Source organism: Gadus chalcogrammus, unplaced genomic scaffold, assembly GCF_026213295.1.
Source record: "Gadus chalcogrammus isolate NIFS_2021 unplaced genomic scaffold, NIFS_Gcha_1.0 GACHA079, whole genome shotgun sequence".
NCBI classification, from domain to species: domain Eukaryota; kingdom Metazoa; phylum Chordata; class Actinopteri; order Gadiformes; family Gadidae; genus Gadus; species Gadus chalcogrammus.
Window position 1 is genome coordinate 74,930 of NW_026613514.1, and position 16,246 is coordinate 91,175.

Consider the following 16,246-nt stretch of genomic DNA (forward strand, 5'->3'; position numbering starts at 1 on the left):
GTGGTTTTCAATCAGGACCGATTTAAAGTGGACCAGCTGCCGAATCGGATGCTGCGAATCGGATGCCAACTTCAGCGTCGTTATTTCAATGATATGTGTGTTATATATCCGTGTTCAACGCCATTCATGTTAAGTAAAAGGACAAATCTCAGACTTTGGAAGTTAATGGAGTTAATGGAAGTTAATGGAGTTAATGGAAGTTAATTCGGGATTTAATTTAATTCGGAAGTTAATGGAGCCGTGCACTTCAAAATAGGTCCATAGCAAGGAGCCGTTTGTTTCAGTACGACTCCTTTCAGCTGCCCACCCAACATAAACTGCTAATAAAACGCTTGAGGAGGCGTTTTGAAAAGAAAAAACGTAATTTTTTTTAGAACAGGGTAGAAATATAATTATGAGCCTTTGATTGATATCCAGACATTTTTTGCGGAGACACAATCCTGTTCCCCACTTGTATTGGAGTGGACTGCGATATCTACTTCTGGGCCACATGAAATGACGGACCCCCGTCCACAGCCAGCTTAAACAGCTGCAATACCAGGCTTGGCCTCTGAGCACTGGTGGATTGCGGAAGTATGCGCCTATCCTGGGGGCCTGGGAGTGTCCTTCGATCCACACTTCACGATTAGCCCGTTTTGAGGACGGCATCCGGGTCCTTGAAGTATACTTCTTTTCGCCGGATCTGAATTGGAACGTACTGCGTACTCAAATGTTGGCTAGTAAGTACGAACAGTACGGGTATTGGAACACGGCAGAAGGGGCGGGACTTCGCCCAAGTTTTCCCGCTTCTTCTCAGTTTGGGGCCGAATCAACTGAACAATAGAATCTCGGATCTCCATTTTTGTGCCATTCAAGTTCATGTGGTAAGGCATATTATGCTCTGAAATGTATTATATTTGAAACTTGTTTGGTTATTATATCATTTAATGGCTAACATAACGAAGCATAAGTGGACGACGTAAGTGATTTATGGTCAGAATCCCTCCAATCATCGTGTTGACTAGTCAGCGCCAATTCACTAACCAACGTTAAGTAGCCTTAACTCTTATTAACTTAGCAAAGGGATGTTAGCCGTCGACATTTTCCCCAGATGTTCTAATTATGTTTCATTGTTAGACGATTGATCTGGACTCAAGCTGTAGGCCTACCAGTCAGATGAGTAACTCAGTGGAGGAGGTGAGACACCATATCAATACTTTAAACATCTGTTCATGCAACATTGGTGAGTTAAACACCATTAAATACGATCAGATGAGACCAATGTGTTCATGAAAGGGACCCTCCATGGAGAGAATGGCAATTTAGGAGAACGATATTACTTTATTTATGAGAAATATGTGGGATTTACAACAGTTAATTGGCTGCTCTATAGCAACTGTTGACTTTGATATATTCAGGATTACCTAGAATGTGTTACGGTTGTAGTTAAGGTTGTTTATCTACAAAGTGGTAAGGTTAGATCAACAGTATTGGACATTATGTTGTGTGTTTGTGGTGAAGGAGGACTTTGCGGATATCAGGGCCTACTTTTCCACAACAAAATGGAACCGCCTCTGTATGGCAGAGAAAAAAAGATTCATGCAGATCAAGGAAAACCATTTGGTTCTGGCGTCTCTTGGTAAACCACTCATACTTAAATACTATTTTACCGCGTACATTGCTATACATACAGACACAGGTTGTGCTGCTGTACACATCACTGCTTCTTGTGTGTGTGTGTGTGTGTGTGTGTGTGTGTGTGTGTGTGTGTGTGTGTGTGTGTGTGTGTGTGTGTGTGTGTGTGTGTGTGTGTGTGTGTGTGTGTGTGTGTGTGTGTGTGTGTGTCAGGCCTGTCCTTTGTGGCTCCAGCCTTCATGAGGAGAGAGAAGCCCGGCCAGGTGAGAGTCTGCTCACCTGAAGAGACGGACTATGAGGAGGAGCAGCTCTGGACCTCTGGATTGACCGGTACAAAGACATTTACAAGACATTTCTGGAAGGGGTAATGTGCAGTGAACATTATCCCTTTCAAAGCCCTGAAGAAACATTAGCCCGCTTTGCTTAGTCATTTGACCAAAGATATAGCAACAAAAAGGGGTTTTATTGATTTTAACCTCTTAAACCCGAGCGCCCCCGGGGGCGGGGGCAGCTGCGCCAACGTGTGCTGTTAACAGCTGTAAACAGCACCACCATGCTCCAACATGTCCATGGTGCATACCCCAGGGTGTCCGCGGAGGTCTTAAAAGTCTTAAAAAGTCTTAAATTCATTTTTCTAAATTTAAGGCCTTAAAAAGTCTTAAATTTGTCAAAAATGTCATATGCTGGTCTTAAATTTATAACTCGGAGGTCTTAAATTTGTCGGGGCAGGGCTATTTAATTTTTTATTTTTCTCGCGGGACTTTTCGGGAAGGAGATGTAGAGAGGCTACTTTCTTGCTAGCTGCATATATAAACGGATGTCTGCGCGCTTGCTAGCTAGTCTGCAACAATGGGTAAATGCAAGTTCAACGTCAGTTGGCTGGAAGACGTCCGTTTCCGAGGTTGGCTAGCGTCCGTTGCCAACCCAGAACAGGCCAGATGCATTCCATGCAAAAGTAGCCTACATTCAAGCTCGGCACCATGGGGATTAAGGCTGTCGTCAGTCATATGCAGAGCCAAAAACATAAAACCTCTGCCAGGAGCCACACACAGACCCCAGCCATTTCTACGTTTTGCATCTCTGCCCCGGCACCACCGCCGCAGACGGTCCGCGCTGCTAGCACTGACCTGAGGGTAGCATTTGGTGCGACACCAACACTGAAAGCGGAGGTGTTGTGGATTCTAAACACAGTGGTCAAGCACCAGTCCTACAACTCGAATGAGGGGATAGGAGATCTCTTCGGTTTGATGTTCCCTGACTCTCAAATCGCGAGCACCTTTACTGCTGGAAGGGACAAAACGGCGTATATAACTCGCTTCGGACTAGCGCCTTTCATCCAAAACGAGCTAATCTGCAGCGTCAACAAGGCTGATTTTGTTTTGACGTTTGAGACGTTGAACCACGCCACTAAAAGCAAGCAACTTTGCGTGCACGTCCGATATTGGGTCAGAGATCAAGTGCATTCCCGGTACTTGGGCTCGCAATTCATGGGGCCCCACATATATGGGGGTAAAAGAGATGATGATGCATAATATTTTTTAGACAATATGCAGAATCTTTTCACGGACGAATTAACACGGTCGGCTATTTTTGCCAGCACGCCACCCTAGCCATATTATGGGAAATCGTGTTCCCCTTGGCTGTGATTTGAACTTTGAATTCCTCGTAGGAGTTCATAATAATACATTGCTCGCCTTGGATGAAATACACCGCTCTTGCGCGATTTATTTTGCATAAGGGTGAGTCAAATGACGCGAGAAACGCCCCTTCTATGTGAACGCGCATTGAACCTAAAGCGGAAAACCTGGTTCAACTAATTTAATCTAAAGTGAGCGTCGTGGTACCATTTAACTGTGATTGCGAGTTGCGGCTCTGTCGAGCCAGGTTTTCCCAAGAAAGCCTGGGTATGTTCAACGAGGTTCATGGTATACCCCCCAGGTCTTACTGAAGGCATTTATTTAATGGTGAAAATATTATCAGTGGCGTAAATATCGACTGCCCGGGGGCCCAGACGCTGTCCCCCCCCCCCCCTCTCAACAACTCACAACTTGGGTGCACCATAAATACCCAAATTAAAAATGTAGGCGCACCAGTGCACCCAAGGAAAAAGTTAGTCTGGAGCCCTGGAGTATCACTTTATGTTCAATAAACAGACAGAAAGTAAACTTGAATGAGTCTCATTGAGTGACACACATGCTATGCTTGGGTTGTAATACAGCGGGATCCCTCCCACCATCCCGGGTTTAAGGTCTTAAATTTCATTCAAGGTGGTATTAAAAAGGTCTTAAAAAGTCTTAAATTTGACTTGCTGAAACCTGCAGATACCCTGATACCCACGTAACGGGAAGAAGCTCGGCTAAAAGCCCATGATAACCATTTTTACCTAAACAAAATACAATTCTAACACCAAGCAACTAAATGAGCCCATAGCAAAACACGCAAAACGTGCATGCGCTCATACTGGCCGCCGCCGATTTCGCTACTTCATGCCACCCGAACAAACTATATGTCATATGAAAGCTGAGGCTTCACAGATTCCAATGATATAACGGGCATCACTCTACGACGAAAACTCACTGAACTAGCAGCCAAAGAAGAGCAAAATAAATAAACAAATAAAAAACGTTATACAATGTGATACTTTTGATTGGCGAATAGTGTTTTTTTACATGAATTTGGGTCCCTCGATTTGACTGTCCCTCGACTCTATTGGCTCTAACGGTTCGATAGAGGGGTCAATCATCCAAATTGACCAATGGATACCCAAGATACCTTCCAGGGTTTGACCGGAAGGTCAGCATAATTCGCGCCAGAAGCTCCGGCTAGATAGAGACATACGCTCCTACTACACGCTTGTTACATCGTTTGCATTTCTAGTTAGCTGGTAGTTAGCTAGTTATTTTGTATTTTCTTGCCTTGTTTGTTATTATTTTTAAATAAATAATGGCAGGCAGGAGAAAGACCTATACTTTTGCGAAGGCATTCGCTATCATTACTTGCGACAGTGGGGCTACCGTAGTCCCTCTTGAGTCGTCGTCTGACGTCAGTGACTTGCTGTTGCCTGAACTGGACACGGACAAGAGTGATTCAGAATATTGATTCCATCACCTGAAAGGTATGTAATCTCTGTTATCGATTACTTATTGATTTGGTGTCAAATTGACGATCTATCACCTTATTAGATATTATCTATCTATCGATCACCCTACTCACTCTACTCATTCCACACACTCACTACCGGTACTCTTTGCCTTATATTTATATTTATGATATTATTTGCATCAATTATCATTATCAATATATTGTACATAGTTTAGTTGATACTATCTCTATCCTTTCTTCTCTTTATTCCTTTTTGCATTGTTGAGAGGACCTAGCAAACCAAGCATTGCTGTGCAAGTGATAAATAAACTTGGATTTGATTTATTATCCTGCAATGAATTTAGTAAATGCACACACTCAAACTGGTGCAAACTGGATTGTTAGATGACTTCCCCAGTACTTGTCTTGTTTACCCCAACATATTGTTACTAGTCTGTTTGAAGTTACATTCTTTTCTTTCTTCTTGGGTTCCACAGTGATGATGATTATGAGCCACCTTCATCGACTGCTCCTGCTCCAGCGTCAGCCCCCCCACCTCTGTTTATTTTTTTATATATATATATATATATATATATATATATATATATATATATATATATATATATATATATATATATATATATCTTTATCCCTATAAATTGTAGTTTTTAGCTGTGTTTTTACCTTTGTTTTTACAGTTTGGTTTTATTATATGTTGTTCTCAAATATATCTGCTCCAGTTGGAGTCAAACTTCATTTCGATTGTATGGTTTTCTTTGACTGGGAAAATGTATAGAGGTCTGGGTGAAATTTCAAAACAAGTCAAAACTGTTGAATTTGGATGGAATGAATACCTACAGTGATATGTCAGTGAAATAAAATTAGTTTTACAATCTGGTACCTTAGAAAGGTCAAATGGCACTGATGGTGACCAAAAGTGCCCAAATGGCACCATTTAGTCCGTCTGGACCTACCTGTACTAAAACCTCTCTAAAATCACTTTATTCACTTTATTAGCATTTATCCTGGAACAGGGTACTCATCAGATGTTGTTACATGTTTCCCTAAAGGTTCTGGGCTACTATCCCATAGTTTCAAGGTGGTATTCACTCTAAATAATGTATTTTCTCTGGGCGAAAATTGAAAATTGACATTTCTTACTATGTTCTAGCTGAATTTATTCTGACACAGTAAGATCTATATTGATTCTGACACTTCTGAAGCCACCTCACAGGTGTTACCTTCTTTTTGAAACCAACTTTATTTATATAGCCCTTGTAGTTGTGGAGGCATACTCTATTCATTATGGGCATGTCATTTCGGGCAGGAGGCCTGTGAAATAGGCCTAGGGCTTAACAGGTTAAGGGATTTTATTGCATCTGAAAAAAGGAAAACCTGTAATAAACATTTTTAATAATAGGTTGTACCTCATAGTAAATTAGCAGGTTATATTACCCATTTTAGTCAGTTAGTTGAAGTGAGTCGTTTATATACTACTTTATAGTCAGTTAGTAGGAGTTAGTAGCATAGATCCTTACTTATAGTTAGTCAGATATAGTATGTAAGTTAGGTTTTATACTTTATTGGTTGTTAGTAGCTTATACTACCTTTTTAGTCAGTTAGTAGTGAGTAGGATACTTCCTTACTTAGTAGTAATAGGTTTTATACTGCCTTGGTTGTTAATAGCTTCTAAACTACCTTTAAGTCAGTTATTCATAGTTAATATAGTACATCCTTACATATGGTCTGTTTGTTGTAGTTAATAGGTCACAACCTAACTCGTATAGCAGACATGCAAACGGCACGCTTTTTGGCGCGAGTCGCTTTTTTATCATACATTTTGGGGACCTGTGTGGTTCGTGCAGATCCGAGTTTTTCTTTGGGGGGGGGGGGGGGGGGGGGGGCGTCGATCGGTGCATGCGTACAGGTGTCAATATTCCGTAATCTGACTGACTGAGACCCCCGTGCCTTAGAAGTAAAGAAAAGTGATTCCGGAAATGATTTTGTTAGGGGACCAATCACAGCCCTTGCCGTCGCGTCGAAATATTGGATGCGCATGCGCACGGTAGAGCTTAGAACGGGCTCAGAAATTCAAGCCCGACCCCGAGCCCGTGCACGTTCTGTCCGAGCCCGACCCGACACATTAAAACTGTAATTATGAGCCCTAGCCCTAACATTTATTTTAACACGTATGTAACTTTGTACACATTTGTTACTAGGCCTACTCAGCTTAATATATATGTAAGGGATAATGTATAGAACGCCGGTCATTATCGGGAAAATAAGCCCCGACAGGGCGAACAGTACACCGACCGACGCGCAGCGAAGGCGTCTTGCTTCGCCCTGAAGGGGCTTATTTTCGAAAATGACCGGCGATGTTCTATACATGATCCCGCTTATTACACGGCTACTTGCCAAAACTAAAAAAATAACTTTACATGGTGCGCCTTTTTACAATTTATTCGTTACCAGCATTCATTCATCATTTTTTCACAATGTCTTGTTTTTAAAAGATTTACGATGACTTTATGCTCTGTAAGGTTAGGTGACCTTGGGTGGCTTGAAAGGCGCCTCTAAATTAAATGTATTATTATTATTATTCGTAGTGTTGATCAGCAGAGCAATAATAAATTGTCCGCAAAGACGGTGACGTCGCTTGGCAACAGAAGACACTGGGGTTAACAAGTCACCGGACTAGCTACCAAAGTGAACGGAGTGTTCCACGGCATTGAGAAGACCTGTGTAAAAAAGGCCTTTAATATTTCTGTTTATGGCATAGATTTTTCCTCAGATTAGGCCAATAAACCAATGATAAAAATAAAAATTAAAACGCTCGATCAAAGGCCCGGCCCGACCCGGCCCGAGGATAGTGGTGGGAAATATCGGAGAAGGATGCACTTATTGGCCCTCATTTATCAAACGAGCGTACGACAGAAAACGTGCGTAAAATGGACGTACGCTCATTTCAACGTTGAGCTTGGAATTTATCAATTTGAACGTGAGCGCAGGCTGCGATGAAATCTCACGTCAGGTCTGAGCTCGTGTACGCAAGTTTTTTTGGCGCAACATACGGGTATTTCAATGATGAATAGTGCAGCACAAGTAGCCCATGTTGAACATCTGTAATAATTACTAAATAAATTGGAATTAGCCCAGCCGTTCAAACAATTACAATCAAGTCAGGCCTAATTAAAAACAGTATTGCTATGAAAATAATTAAAATAAAGGAGCTTTGCCAAATAGGTGGTCGTGTCTCAGCGATGGCAGATCTGGCTCTGTTAGAGGACCTCAACGCACGTCTAACACGAGAAAGTTTTTCGAGACCGCGCCGATTTTTTTATGGAGAGCGATGAATGGCTCTTGAGTCGTTTTCGTCTCCCAAGGCATCTCCTGATGGAGCTATGCAATGCTTTGGAGCCACAGTTAAGGCGAGAAACTAGGCGATCAAACGCAATACCTGTGCCAGTGGGTTTGCTCTACCTTGGGGTTTTTAGCCACCGGGATCTTGCAGCGGGAGATCGGGGACAGGTCTGCTATTTCCCAGCCAACTATTAGCCGAACCATGCCAGCAGTTTTGGCAGCTATAATGTCCCTCTCCGAACGTTATATTAAATTCCCATATAATAACGATCAGCAAACTGGAATCAAACGGGATTTTTATGCTATTGCTAAGTTTCCAAATGTGATTGGTGCGGTTGATTGTACCCATGTGCGTAGGAACCATCTATTAATGAATACGCGTACATCAACCGCAAAAGCTACCATTCAGTTAATGTTCAGATTATTTGCGATGCCAGAATGTCAATCCTGAACATGGTAGCCCGATGGCCTGGGGGCACGCACGATTCTTTTATTTTCCAAAATAGCAACGTTGGGCATCGTCTACATCAGGGCGCACTACATGGTCAGAGTCATCTTGGTGAGTTACGCTGCAGTCGCACTCCACCGGCCTCCTCCCGTTTCTTGCTTGGCCCGCTTCACAGCCGCAACACGTTTTTTGGTGCTGAGCTTCATGTCGGACCATTTTTTCTTCACCTTATTCGGAATTAAATAACTTTAACGCAATGCAAACAATAGCATATATGTGAAATGTTTTAAGCTGGATAACAGAAATTTTACATTTAATTTATTATTTAATTAATTTAATGAACAAACCTTTTTTCCGTAGCCCGACGAACATTGGAAACACTATTCACTGCAACAGTTATTTCCTTCCATATAGCATTCTTTTGCTGGCCTTTGATGCCAGCTTTTAGGCTAACAAACAAAACCAGACGGTTCGCATCCACCAGTGACCCGAGCGTCTCCATTTCGGTCTCGGAAAAATTCCTCTATTATTTTTTTTACCGTTGGACGTTTCTCCATGTCGTTAAAGTTAGGGGCGAGACTTCTGAAGACGTGCTTTTATATGGGCGTGTTACGTTAATTACGATCGATCTCAGCCGCCGTATTTATCAACACCAAGATCCTTCGTACGCTGGGATTGGTGTGATACGAAAGTTTCGTGAATCTCACGTGGGTCCTATCGTAAGGTGAATCATGCGTTCAGATTTGCGCTCATTTCTACGTTTGATAAATGAGGGCCATTGTGCAGCAGGACGCAGGGTGCAAGTGCAGTTGGAAGTGGTCATGGCTAAAATTAGAAGCCACGACTGAGGTGAATACAGTGAAGCATAACTTTCCACTGTCTGACTTTTTCAAAAAAATTGAGAAAAAATGATGTGCTAAATGCACACACTGCATTAAAGAAATGAATTATGCCAGCAGGGGTGTACATGCCCTGTAAGCACACTGTAAGGCAGACATTCATCGGAGGAAAGTGACAACAACAATAACTACACAAAGTGTTGCACAGCTTCTCCGAAACCCTCTTCCAGAAACCCCCTAAGCAGCAGATAAGATCAGGGACAGTGCCAGGCCTATACTGCCAGTACCTGTACCTGTGATCGCATATCTAATGCAGAGGTGTGTGTTTGTGTGTGTGTGAAAATAAATTAACTTAGTTTAAAAAGGCACTTTAACTGAGTGACTAATATATTTTTTATCTTTCTAGACATATAGCATAGGCCTTCTCATGATAATAGGACATCATGCCGTCATGTTTTTTCCGACTTCGGGTAGCTCTCTTTTTTTGTCATACATGTGTTTGCATCCCTGATATAGTCAGTTGGTAATAGTTAGCAGGTTACATCCTAACCTAAAGCCAGTTATGTCAGCAGGTGCTCGAGTGTGGAAGCCACCAACAGTCAGACAGGGGTCTCTACAACAGCCCAGTACGTCAGATGCAGTTTCTGTACAGGTATAAAACAGCACACATCACCTTCAGCAGCCTTACCATGTCCTGTCCTCTATGGTACGAGACCTGCTTCATGTCCGTGTGACAGCAGACTCATGGATTAAGGGTATTAATGACACCAGCACGATGTATAACCTTAGACGTATTGTTGCTAGGAGGTAAGGTGTGTCCTACCCACATTAATAAAACAGGGAGTACTCCTAACTAGAGGTTCTGTCTGTCAGAGTCTCTCAGGGCAGGGCTGGAGTGACCAGGAGGTCTCTGGAGGGCCCACTCCTTCTCATCCAGAGATCGACCCCCCCGGAGGAGGAGTAGAGAGGGGCTCTGCAGTCCAGGAGGAGGTCTCCTTGGGTTAGCTCTGATCCCACCACCGCTTCCCTGCAATAACACCTGGTTGTGCACGTATAGTCTAACTGTGTGTGTGTGTGTGTGTGTGTGTGTGTGTGTGTGTGTGTGTGTGTGTGTGTGTGTGTGTGTGTGTGTGTGTGTGTGTGTGTGTGTGTGTGTGTGTGTGTGTCAGTTCTCCATGAACATGTGAAGGACTCAAGTGTTTATTCAAGAGAGACGAACCTGAGAAAAGTTCTCAGAGTTAACTACCAAGAACCGGAAGTACCTAAGGATGACGACTACTTCTGTAAGAGCTCTCACACACTCACTCACTCACTCACTCACTCACTCACTCACTCACTCACTCACTCACTCACTCACTCACTCACTCACTCACTCACTCACTCACTCACTCACTCACTCACTCACTCACTCACTCACTCACTCACTCACTCACTCACTCACTCACTCACTCACTCACTCACTCACTCACTCACTCACTCACTCACTCACTCACTCACTCACTCACTCACTCACTCACTCACTCACTCACTCACTCACTCACTCACTCACTCACTCACTCACTCACTCACTCACTCACTCACTCACTCACTCACTCACTCACTCACTCACTCACTCACTCACTCACCAATTTTTAATCTTCCTGTTTCTGTCTATTTAATATAGATTTGTAGCTGAAGTTCTTTTGGACGTAATAAATAAATGAACTCTCTCCAGTCTGTGATGAGTGTAGGACTTTCTTCCTCGAAGAGTGCCAGGTCCACGGTCCTATCGTCTTCATGGCTGATCGCCCCGTTGCTGTCGGAGAGAAAGACAGAGCCAAGAAGACGCTGCCCGCTGGGTTTGAGGTATATGTCGTACTTTAACACAACAAAGTTCTCCCCGTCCAATGAGACAGTATAACATTCATTGTTTAATACATTGCCCAGCTAATGTAAACACAGTAATGTTAACAGTGATATTGCCAAAGCAGATGGATATATCTCTCTCCCCCAATGGTTCTTCTTCCTGAATCGTGCTTTCCGTCTATCTCTCCCTCTCTCCCCCCATTTCCTAGCCTGGCTCCGCTCGCCTAAGTACGTCCGCTCAATTTGAATTTCCCTTCAGTACTAGGTCTGGACCTGCTGTATGTAATTTGGTTTTCTGGGGCCGCCACAGCGGCGCCCAATCAGCGAACAGGGCGTGTCTGAGAACAATGACGATAAAGTTGTGCGCCAGTTTGAGTTGTTGTTGTAGGTCGGTAGTTGATTTACAATGTGCAATTTTTCCCTGATAAATTAAATTTGACGAACAAAACCTGCAGCTGTCGTTGACGGACATTTTCGTGCAGACGCGCAAGGTGTTTGGTTTGTGTACAACCTGCGCGTGATTCCCGGCGCATGACATACGTCACAACCAAACGTTAGCGATTGGTTATGGCAGATCCAGAGTGGCACTGGGCAGATCCAATCATTTTAAACTTCAACAGACACCCGCCTTCAAGTGAGTTAACGTTTGTCAATTGATTAGGTCCAGACTCTCTGTACAAATGAAATGAAGTGAAGTACGAGAGTCTGGTAGAACCAGGCTACCCATTTCCCTCTATCTGCCTCTCTTTGTGACTCCCTGTCTGAACTCCCCCTGTCCCCACCCCCTCTTTCCTCCCTCCCTCTTCCTGTCTAAATCTCTCTCTTTCTCACTTTTTTCCCAACTACACATCTCCATTCATTTCTTATCAGGGCTCCAGACTTTTTCCTTGGGTGCACTGGTGCGCCTAAAGTTTTAATTTGGGTGCACCAGCACGTATTTATGGTGCACCCAAGTTTTGAGTTGTTGACGGGGGGGGGGGGGGTTGGACCGTGCCTGCCTTGCGCTGAGTTGTTGACGGGGGGGGGGGGGGGCAACCGGGCAACTGCACCGGTTGCACCGTCGATATTTACGCCATTGATTAATAATATTTTGACCATTAAATAAATGCAGAATCTGTATCTCTCATAAAGAATATCGTCAGACAATGCCAAGGGATCGGTTCTGTCCCGAAAAACCCTCTGTCTCTGGAGAGACGCCTGTACGATAAGTGCGCCGTGGTCCATGGGAACACCCACAAATGGTGACGCCATTATCGGAGGAGGGGCTAGGAAGCTGCGCACGCCGATATAAGTAGCCGATCTCCGATTTTCGCTGAAAAGCTGCTCCCGACCAGGTTTGGTTGCGAGCGTAAGTCACCATGGTGATACAGCGACGCTTAAAGAGATCGACTTTCATGGTCCAGCTAACCCAGGCTTTCAGCTCAACATACCTCGCTAACCCTCTAAGCGAGCTTCGTAGTACAGGCCCCTGGATTGGGCTTCGCGGGTTTGTTTACCGGCATTGCTATTGTTACCGGTCTTGCGTGTTCCAACGGTTTATTAGGTATCTAATAAATCGCTGTCTAATCAATACTTAATTCACTGCCTCTTCCGTGGTTATTACAATATTATGAATAGACTGCTCTGTAAAAAAATAAAATAATAATAATTATACCAGATACATTTTCAGTCGCACTACCCCGAATTCTAGGCGCATGTGCGCCCAAATTAGGCGCACTCTGGAGCCCTGACTTATCATATCTTATCTTCCTCTCCCCCCCTCCATCTCACCACCTCTCTTCCTCTCTCCATTCCTCTCACCTCTCTTTGTCTCTCCCTGCCTCATTCTCTCTACATCTCTCTTCTCCATGTGTCTCCATCTCGCTCTCCTCTACCTCTCTTGTATTCTATCTCTCCTCCCTCCTCCCTCCCTCCCTCCCTCTATGTATTCCTCTCACTCTACGACTCTCCTCCTCTCTCCATCTCTGTCTCATGTGGGGTAGATCAGAGATTCTGGGATCCCTGGGGCCGGTCTAGGGGTGTTTTACTGTGGAGACGGTGGCCTTCCCATTGGAACACACTTTGGACCCTACGAAGGACACAGGACCGATGAAGAGGGAGCCCTGGAGAGTGGATACTCCTGGGAGGTCAGTGTGTTTGTATTCATTTATTTTGATCTAGTCTTGTGTGTGTGCTTGTGTGTTTATTGGATGGCATAGAGTCTGATTAACACATTTCTCCAGATCTACAATAGCAGACACAATGATTACATTGATGCAAAGAGAGAGACACTTTCTAACTGGATGAGGTAGGACCCTATTCACTTTTATACCATCTACTGCATGAATAATGTTCACAATTTTCTTACTTGCATTCCTTGATTGATAACATTTATATTTCTCCGTGTCTGTTATCTGATTAGATCCACAATATTTTCTGTGTTGCTATGACATATGCAGAAGATACACTGTAAAGGTGTGTTGACGTACCTGTCTGTGTGTTAGGTACGTCAATTGTGCTCGTAATGAAGAGGAACAGAACCTAATAGCGTTTCAGCACAAAGGAGGGATTCTGTATCGCTCCTGTGGCCTCGTGACTTCAGGAGCAGAGCTCTTGGTCTGGTATGGGGACGAATACGCCAGACATCTGGGAATCGGATTTGATAGACTGTGGAACAACAAGAGCTCTACTAAAGGTCTGCCTTCAAGTCTGTCTTTCTGTCAGGGTTTGGTTTCTATGCGGCACTTCATGACCACATCTCTCATTTTAATTCAAAAGAGTTTGGACAATAAACATCTACGGTACATTAACAAAGCAGTCAAGAAATTATACAGGAAATGGTAAAGTTTTAACATAAATTTAAATATAATAAACAAAAAATATTCTTACTTGGAAAAATGTGTAAATGCAAAATGTACAGTACCATGGAGGTTTCAAAAAACTATCTAACTATCTAAGCCCCAAAGCCTAAAGCACCTGACTCTGGCCAGGTGAGGCTGCTTAAACCAGCCATCAGCAGCACTCTCAAAAATAAAATACATATGACTCTCTTTCTCCTAGGAGGGAGATCCCAGCTGACACCAGCACAGGCTTTCCCCTGTCCCGAGTGTCCGTACTCCTACACGTCTCAGATCTTCCTCCACAAACACATGAAGAGGAGCCATGGCGACCTGTACGGCCGACTGCTGAGGAGTGGAGAAATCAAGGTGGAGCCTAGTCTCCTCCCATACGTCGCAGCCTCCTATCAAGAACCAATCGGAGCCTCCCGGGGAACCGTCCAAAGCACAAGCCAGATTCCAGCAGAAGGAGCCGGACGCCACAGTTGTGAGAAGTGCAGTAAAACCTTTAGTCGCTCTCATAGTCTGAAGGTTCACCAGCGCATCCACATGGGAGAGAAATCATACCACTGTCAACAGTGTGGGAAAACATATAGTACATCTGGTGAACTCAAGAGACACCAGATCATCCACACGGGAGAGAAACCATACCACTGTAAACAGTGTGGGAAAACATTTAGTAAATCTTATCATCTGAAGAGACACCAGAGCATCCACACGGGAGAGAACCCATACCACTGTCAACAGTGTGGGAAAACATTTAGTAGATCTGGTAATCTGACGGTACACCAGCGTATCCACACGGGAGAGAAACCATACCACTGTCAACAGTGTGGGAAAACATTTAGTAGATCTAGTGATCTCAAGAGACACCAACAACTTCACAGAGGAGTCTCCATCCAAACAACCATGTGAAGAAACTAAATGGTTCCCAGACATGTGTTATTCAAATCGAATGGTTCTTGCTGTTATATGGTAAAAGGGCACATGAACGGTTAATTGTTTATCTTATCAACTTTATGTATTTATTTATATTCATGTCTGTATGAGTGAACTATTTTTCTTCTGAACATTTTTTGGGTAAAAACCTTCAGAGTAAGGTATCGTAGATCTGACGTCATTGTTATATTTATTACTTTTGTATGTATTTATGTATTCATCCTGTAGAAATTCAAATAAAATCAGATATGCAGTGTTGAGAAGTCTGGTTTTGTCTGGATAGAATAGAAGCAGTCCGACATGTTGGTGAATTATATTTGATATGCTGTTATGTATAACGTAGAATTCAAAGGATGAGCTGAGGTCCCGTTACTGACCACCAGAGGGAACCACAGCACCACGAAGATGTTCCCCTTCCCCGGATTCAGTGACATTTTGAATTAATTATTGATAATTATGTTTCAATCTTCCATTAATAATTACTATTCACCGTCCTTCAATGGAAGTGAGAAAAAAAGGATGTCTGATTCAAACCGTTGAAGAGGCCTGTGATTCGGTAGGCTAATACAGTGAACAAATGATAGATATATCAACCAGTGGCGGTGGGTCAATAGAGGGCGCTAAGGCGCCGACCCTCCGTGAAATATTCACTTCAATATACAAAGCTGCAAACTTGTCGCTTTTCTGCGACAATCGCCGTTTTCTTGGTCTTTTTGGTCATTCACGTGAATTGTGTAGAACCGGAGAGTTTTGTTTTTTGGGGGGGGGGGGGGTCCAGAATTGCGAAAAATTATAAGTATAAAAAAAACATACAAACTGGTAAGCTTTTCCCACCATCGTATTGGTTTAAATTTAAATAAGCCATTTTTTTAAGCCAATCGTGAAAAGGCCGACAGTCGGCAGACTGGATCTGGCCCTCAAATTGTCTTGACCCCGGTGGAGGAGCTGTTAATAAACATAAATTCAGGGCGCCCTGGCATGGAGGGGGTACCTGGAGGTAGCCCATGGAAAGCCAAGAAGGCCACAATCCGGCCATAGAATGGTGCGGTAAAAGTGCAAACCCGCACGGTAACCGTACAGATTCCGTGCGGTTTGGCAAGAATTCCGTACGGATTCCGTACGGTTTTGAATGACTAATAGCCGCGGCTATTAGTCATTCACTCCGGCTATTAGTTATTCACTCCGGCTATTAGTTATTCACTCTGGCTATTAGGTATGCAGAACGAGCCCCTCCCTCTTCTTTGCTTGACCACTAAGTTTGAAGGCTGTCTAACCAATCATTGAAGAGAAATACCAGACTAAAG

At 43.6% G+C, this 16,246-nt stretch overlaps 1 protein-coding gene across 6 annotated transcripts; it reads left to right on the forward strand.

The window, feature by feature from the left end:
* The first annotated feature begins 136 nt into the window (after window positions 1–136).
* LOC130378468 (histone-lysine N-methyltransferase PRDM9-like) lies at window positions 137–15,460 on the forward strand. 6 transcript variants are annotated; one of them, XM_056585216.1, is made up of 12 exons: window positions 139–719; window positions 1,117–1,176; window positions 1,501–1,618; window positions 1,828–1,944; window positions 9,915–9,994; window positions 10,216–10,342; window positions 10,512–10,625; window positions 11,057–11,187; window positions 13,170–13,313; window positions 13,410–13,474; window positions 13,671–13,861; window positions 14,227–15,460. In XM_056585216.1, the coding sequence occupies exons 2-12, from the start codon at window positions 1,156–1,158 to the stop codon at window positions 14,916–14,918; spliced, it is 1,800 nt and encodes a 599-aa protein (XP_056441191.1). In that variant the 5' UTR covers window positions 139–719; window positions 1,117–1,155; the 3' UTR covers window positions 14,919–15,460. The 6 variants fall into 6 exon arrangements, with proteins under 6 accessions (XP_056441194.1, XP_056441191.1, XP_056441190.1 ...); XM_056585215.1 differs by lacking the exon at window positions 139–719 and adding an exon at window positions 726–863; XM_056585217.1 differs by lacking the exon at window positions 139–719 and adding an exon at window positions 873–958.
* Window positions 15,461–16,246: the final 786 nt, after the last annotated feature.

Coding starts and splice junctions, on each gene's coding strand:
- LOC130378468 (XM_056585216.1), top strand. CDS start 1,156: ATGAGTAACTCAGTGGAGGAG. Junction 1,619..1,827: donor TTTGGTTCTGGCGTCTCTTG/GTAAACCACTCA, acceptor TGTGTGTGTCAG/GCCTGTCCTTTGTGGCTCCA. Junction 13,475..13,670: donor ACACTTTCTAACTGGATGAG/GTAGGACCCTAT, acceptor TCTGTGTGTTAG/GTACGTCAATTGTGCTCGTA.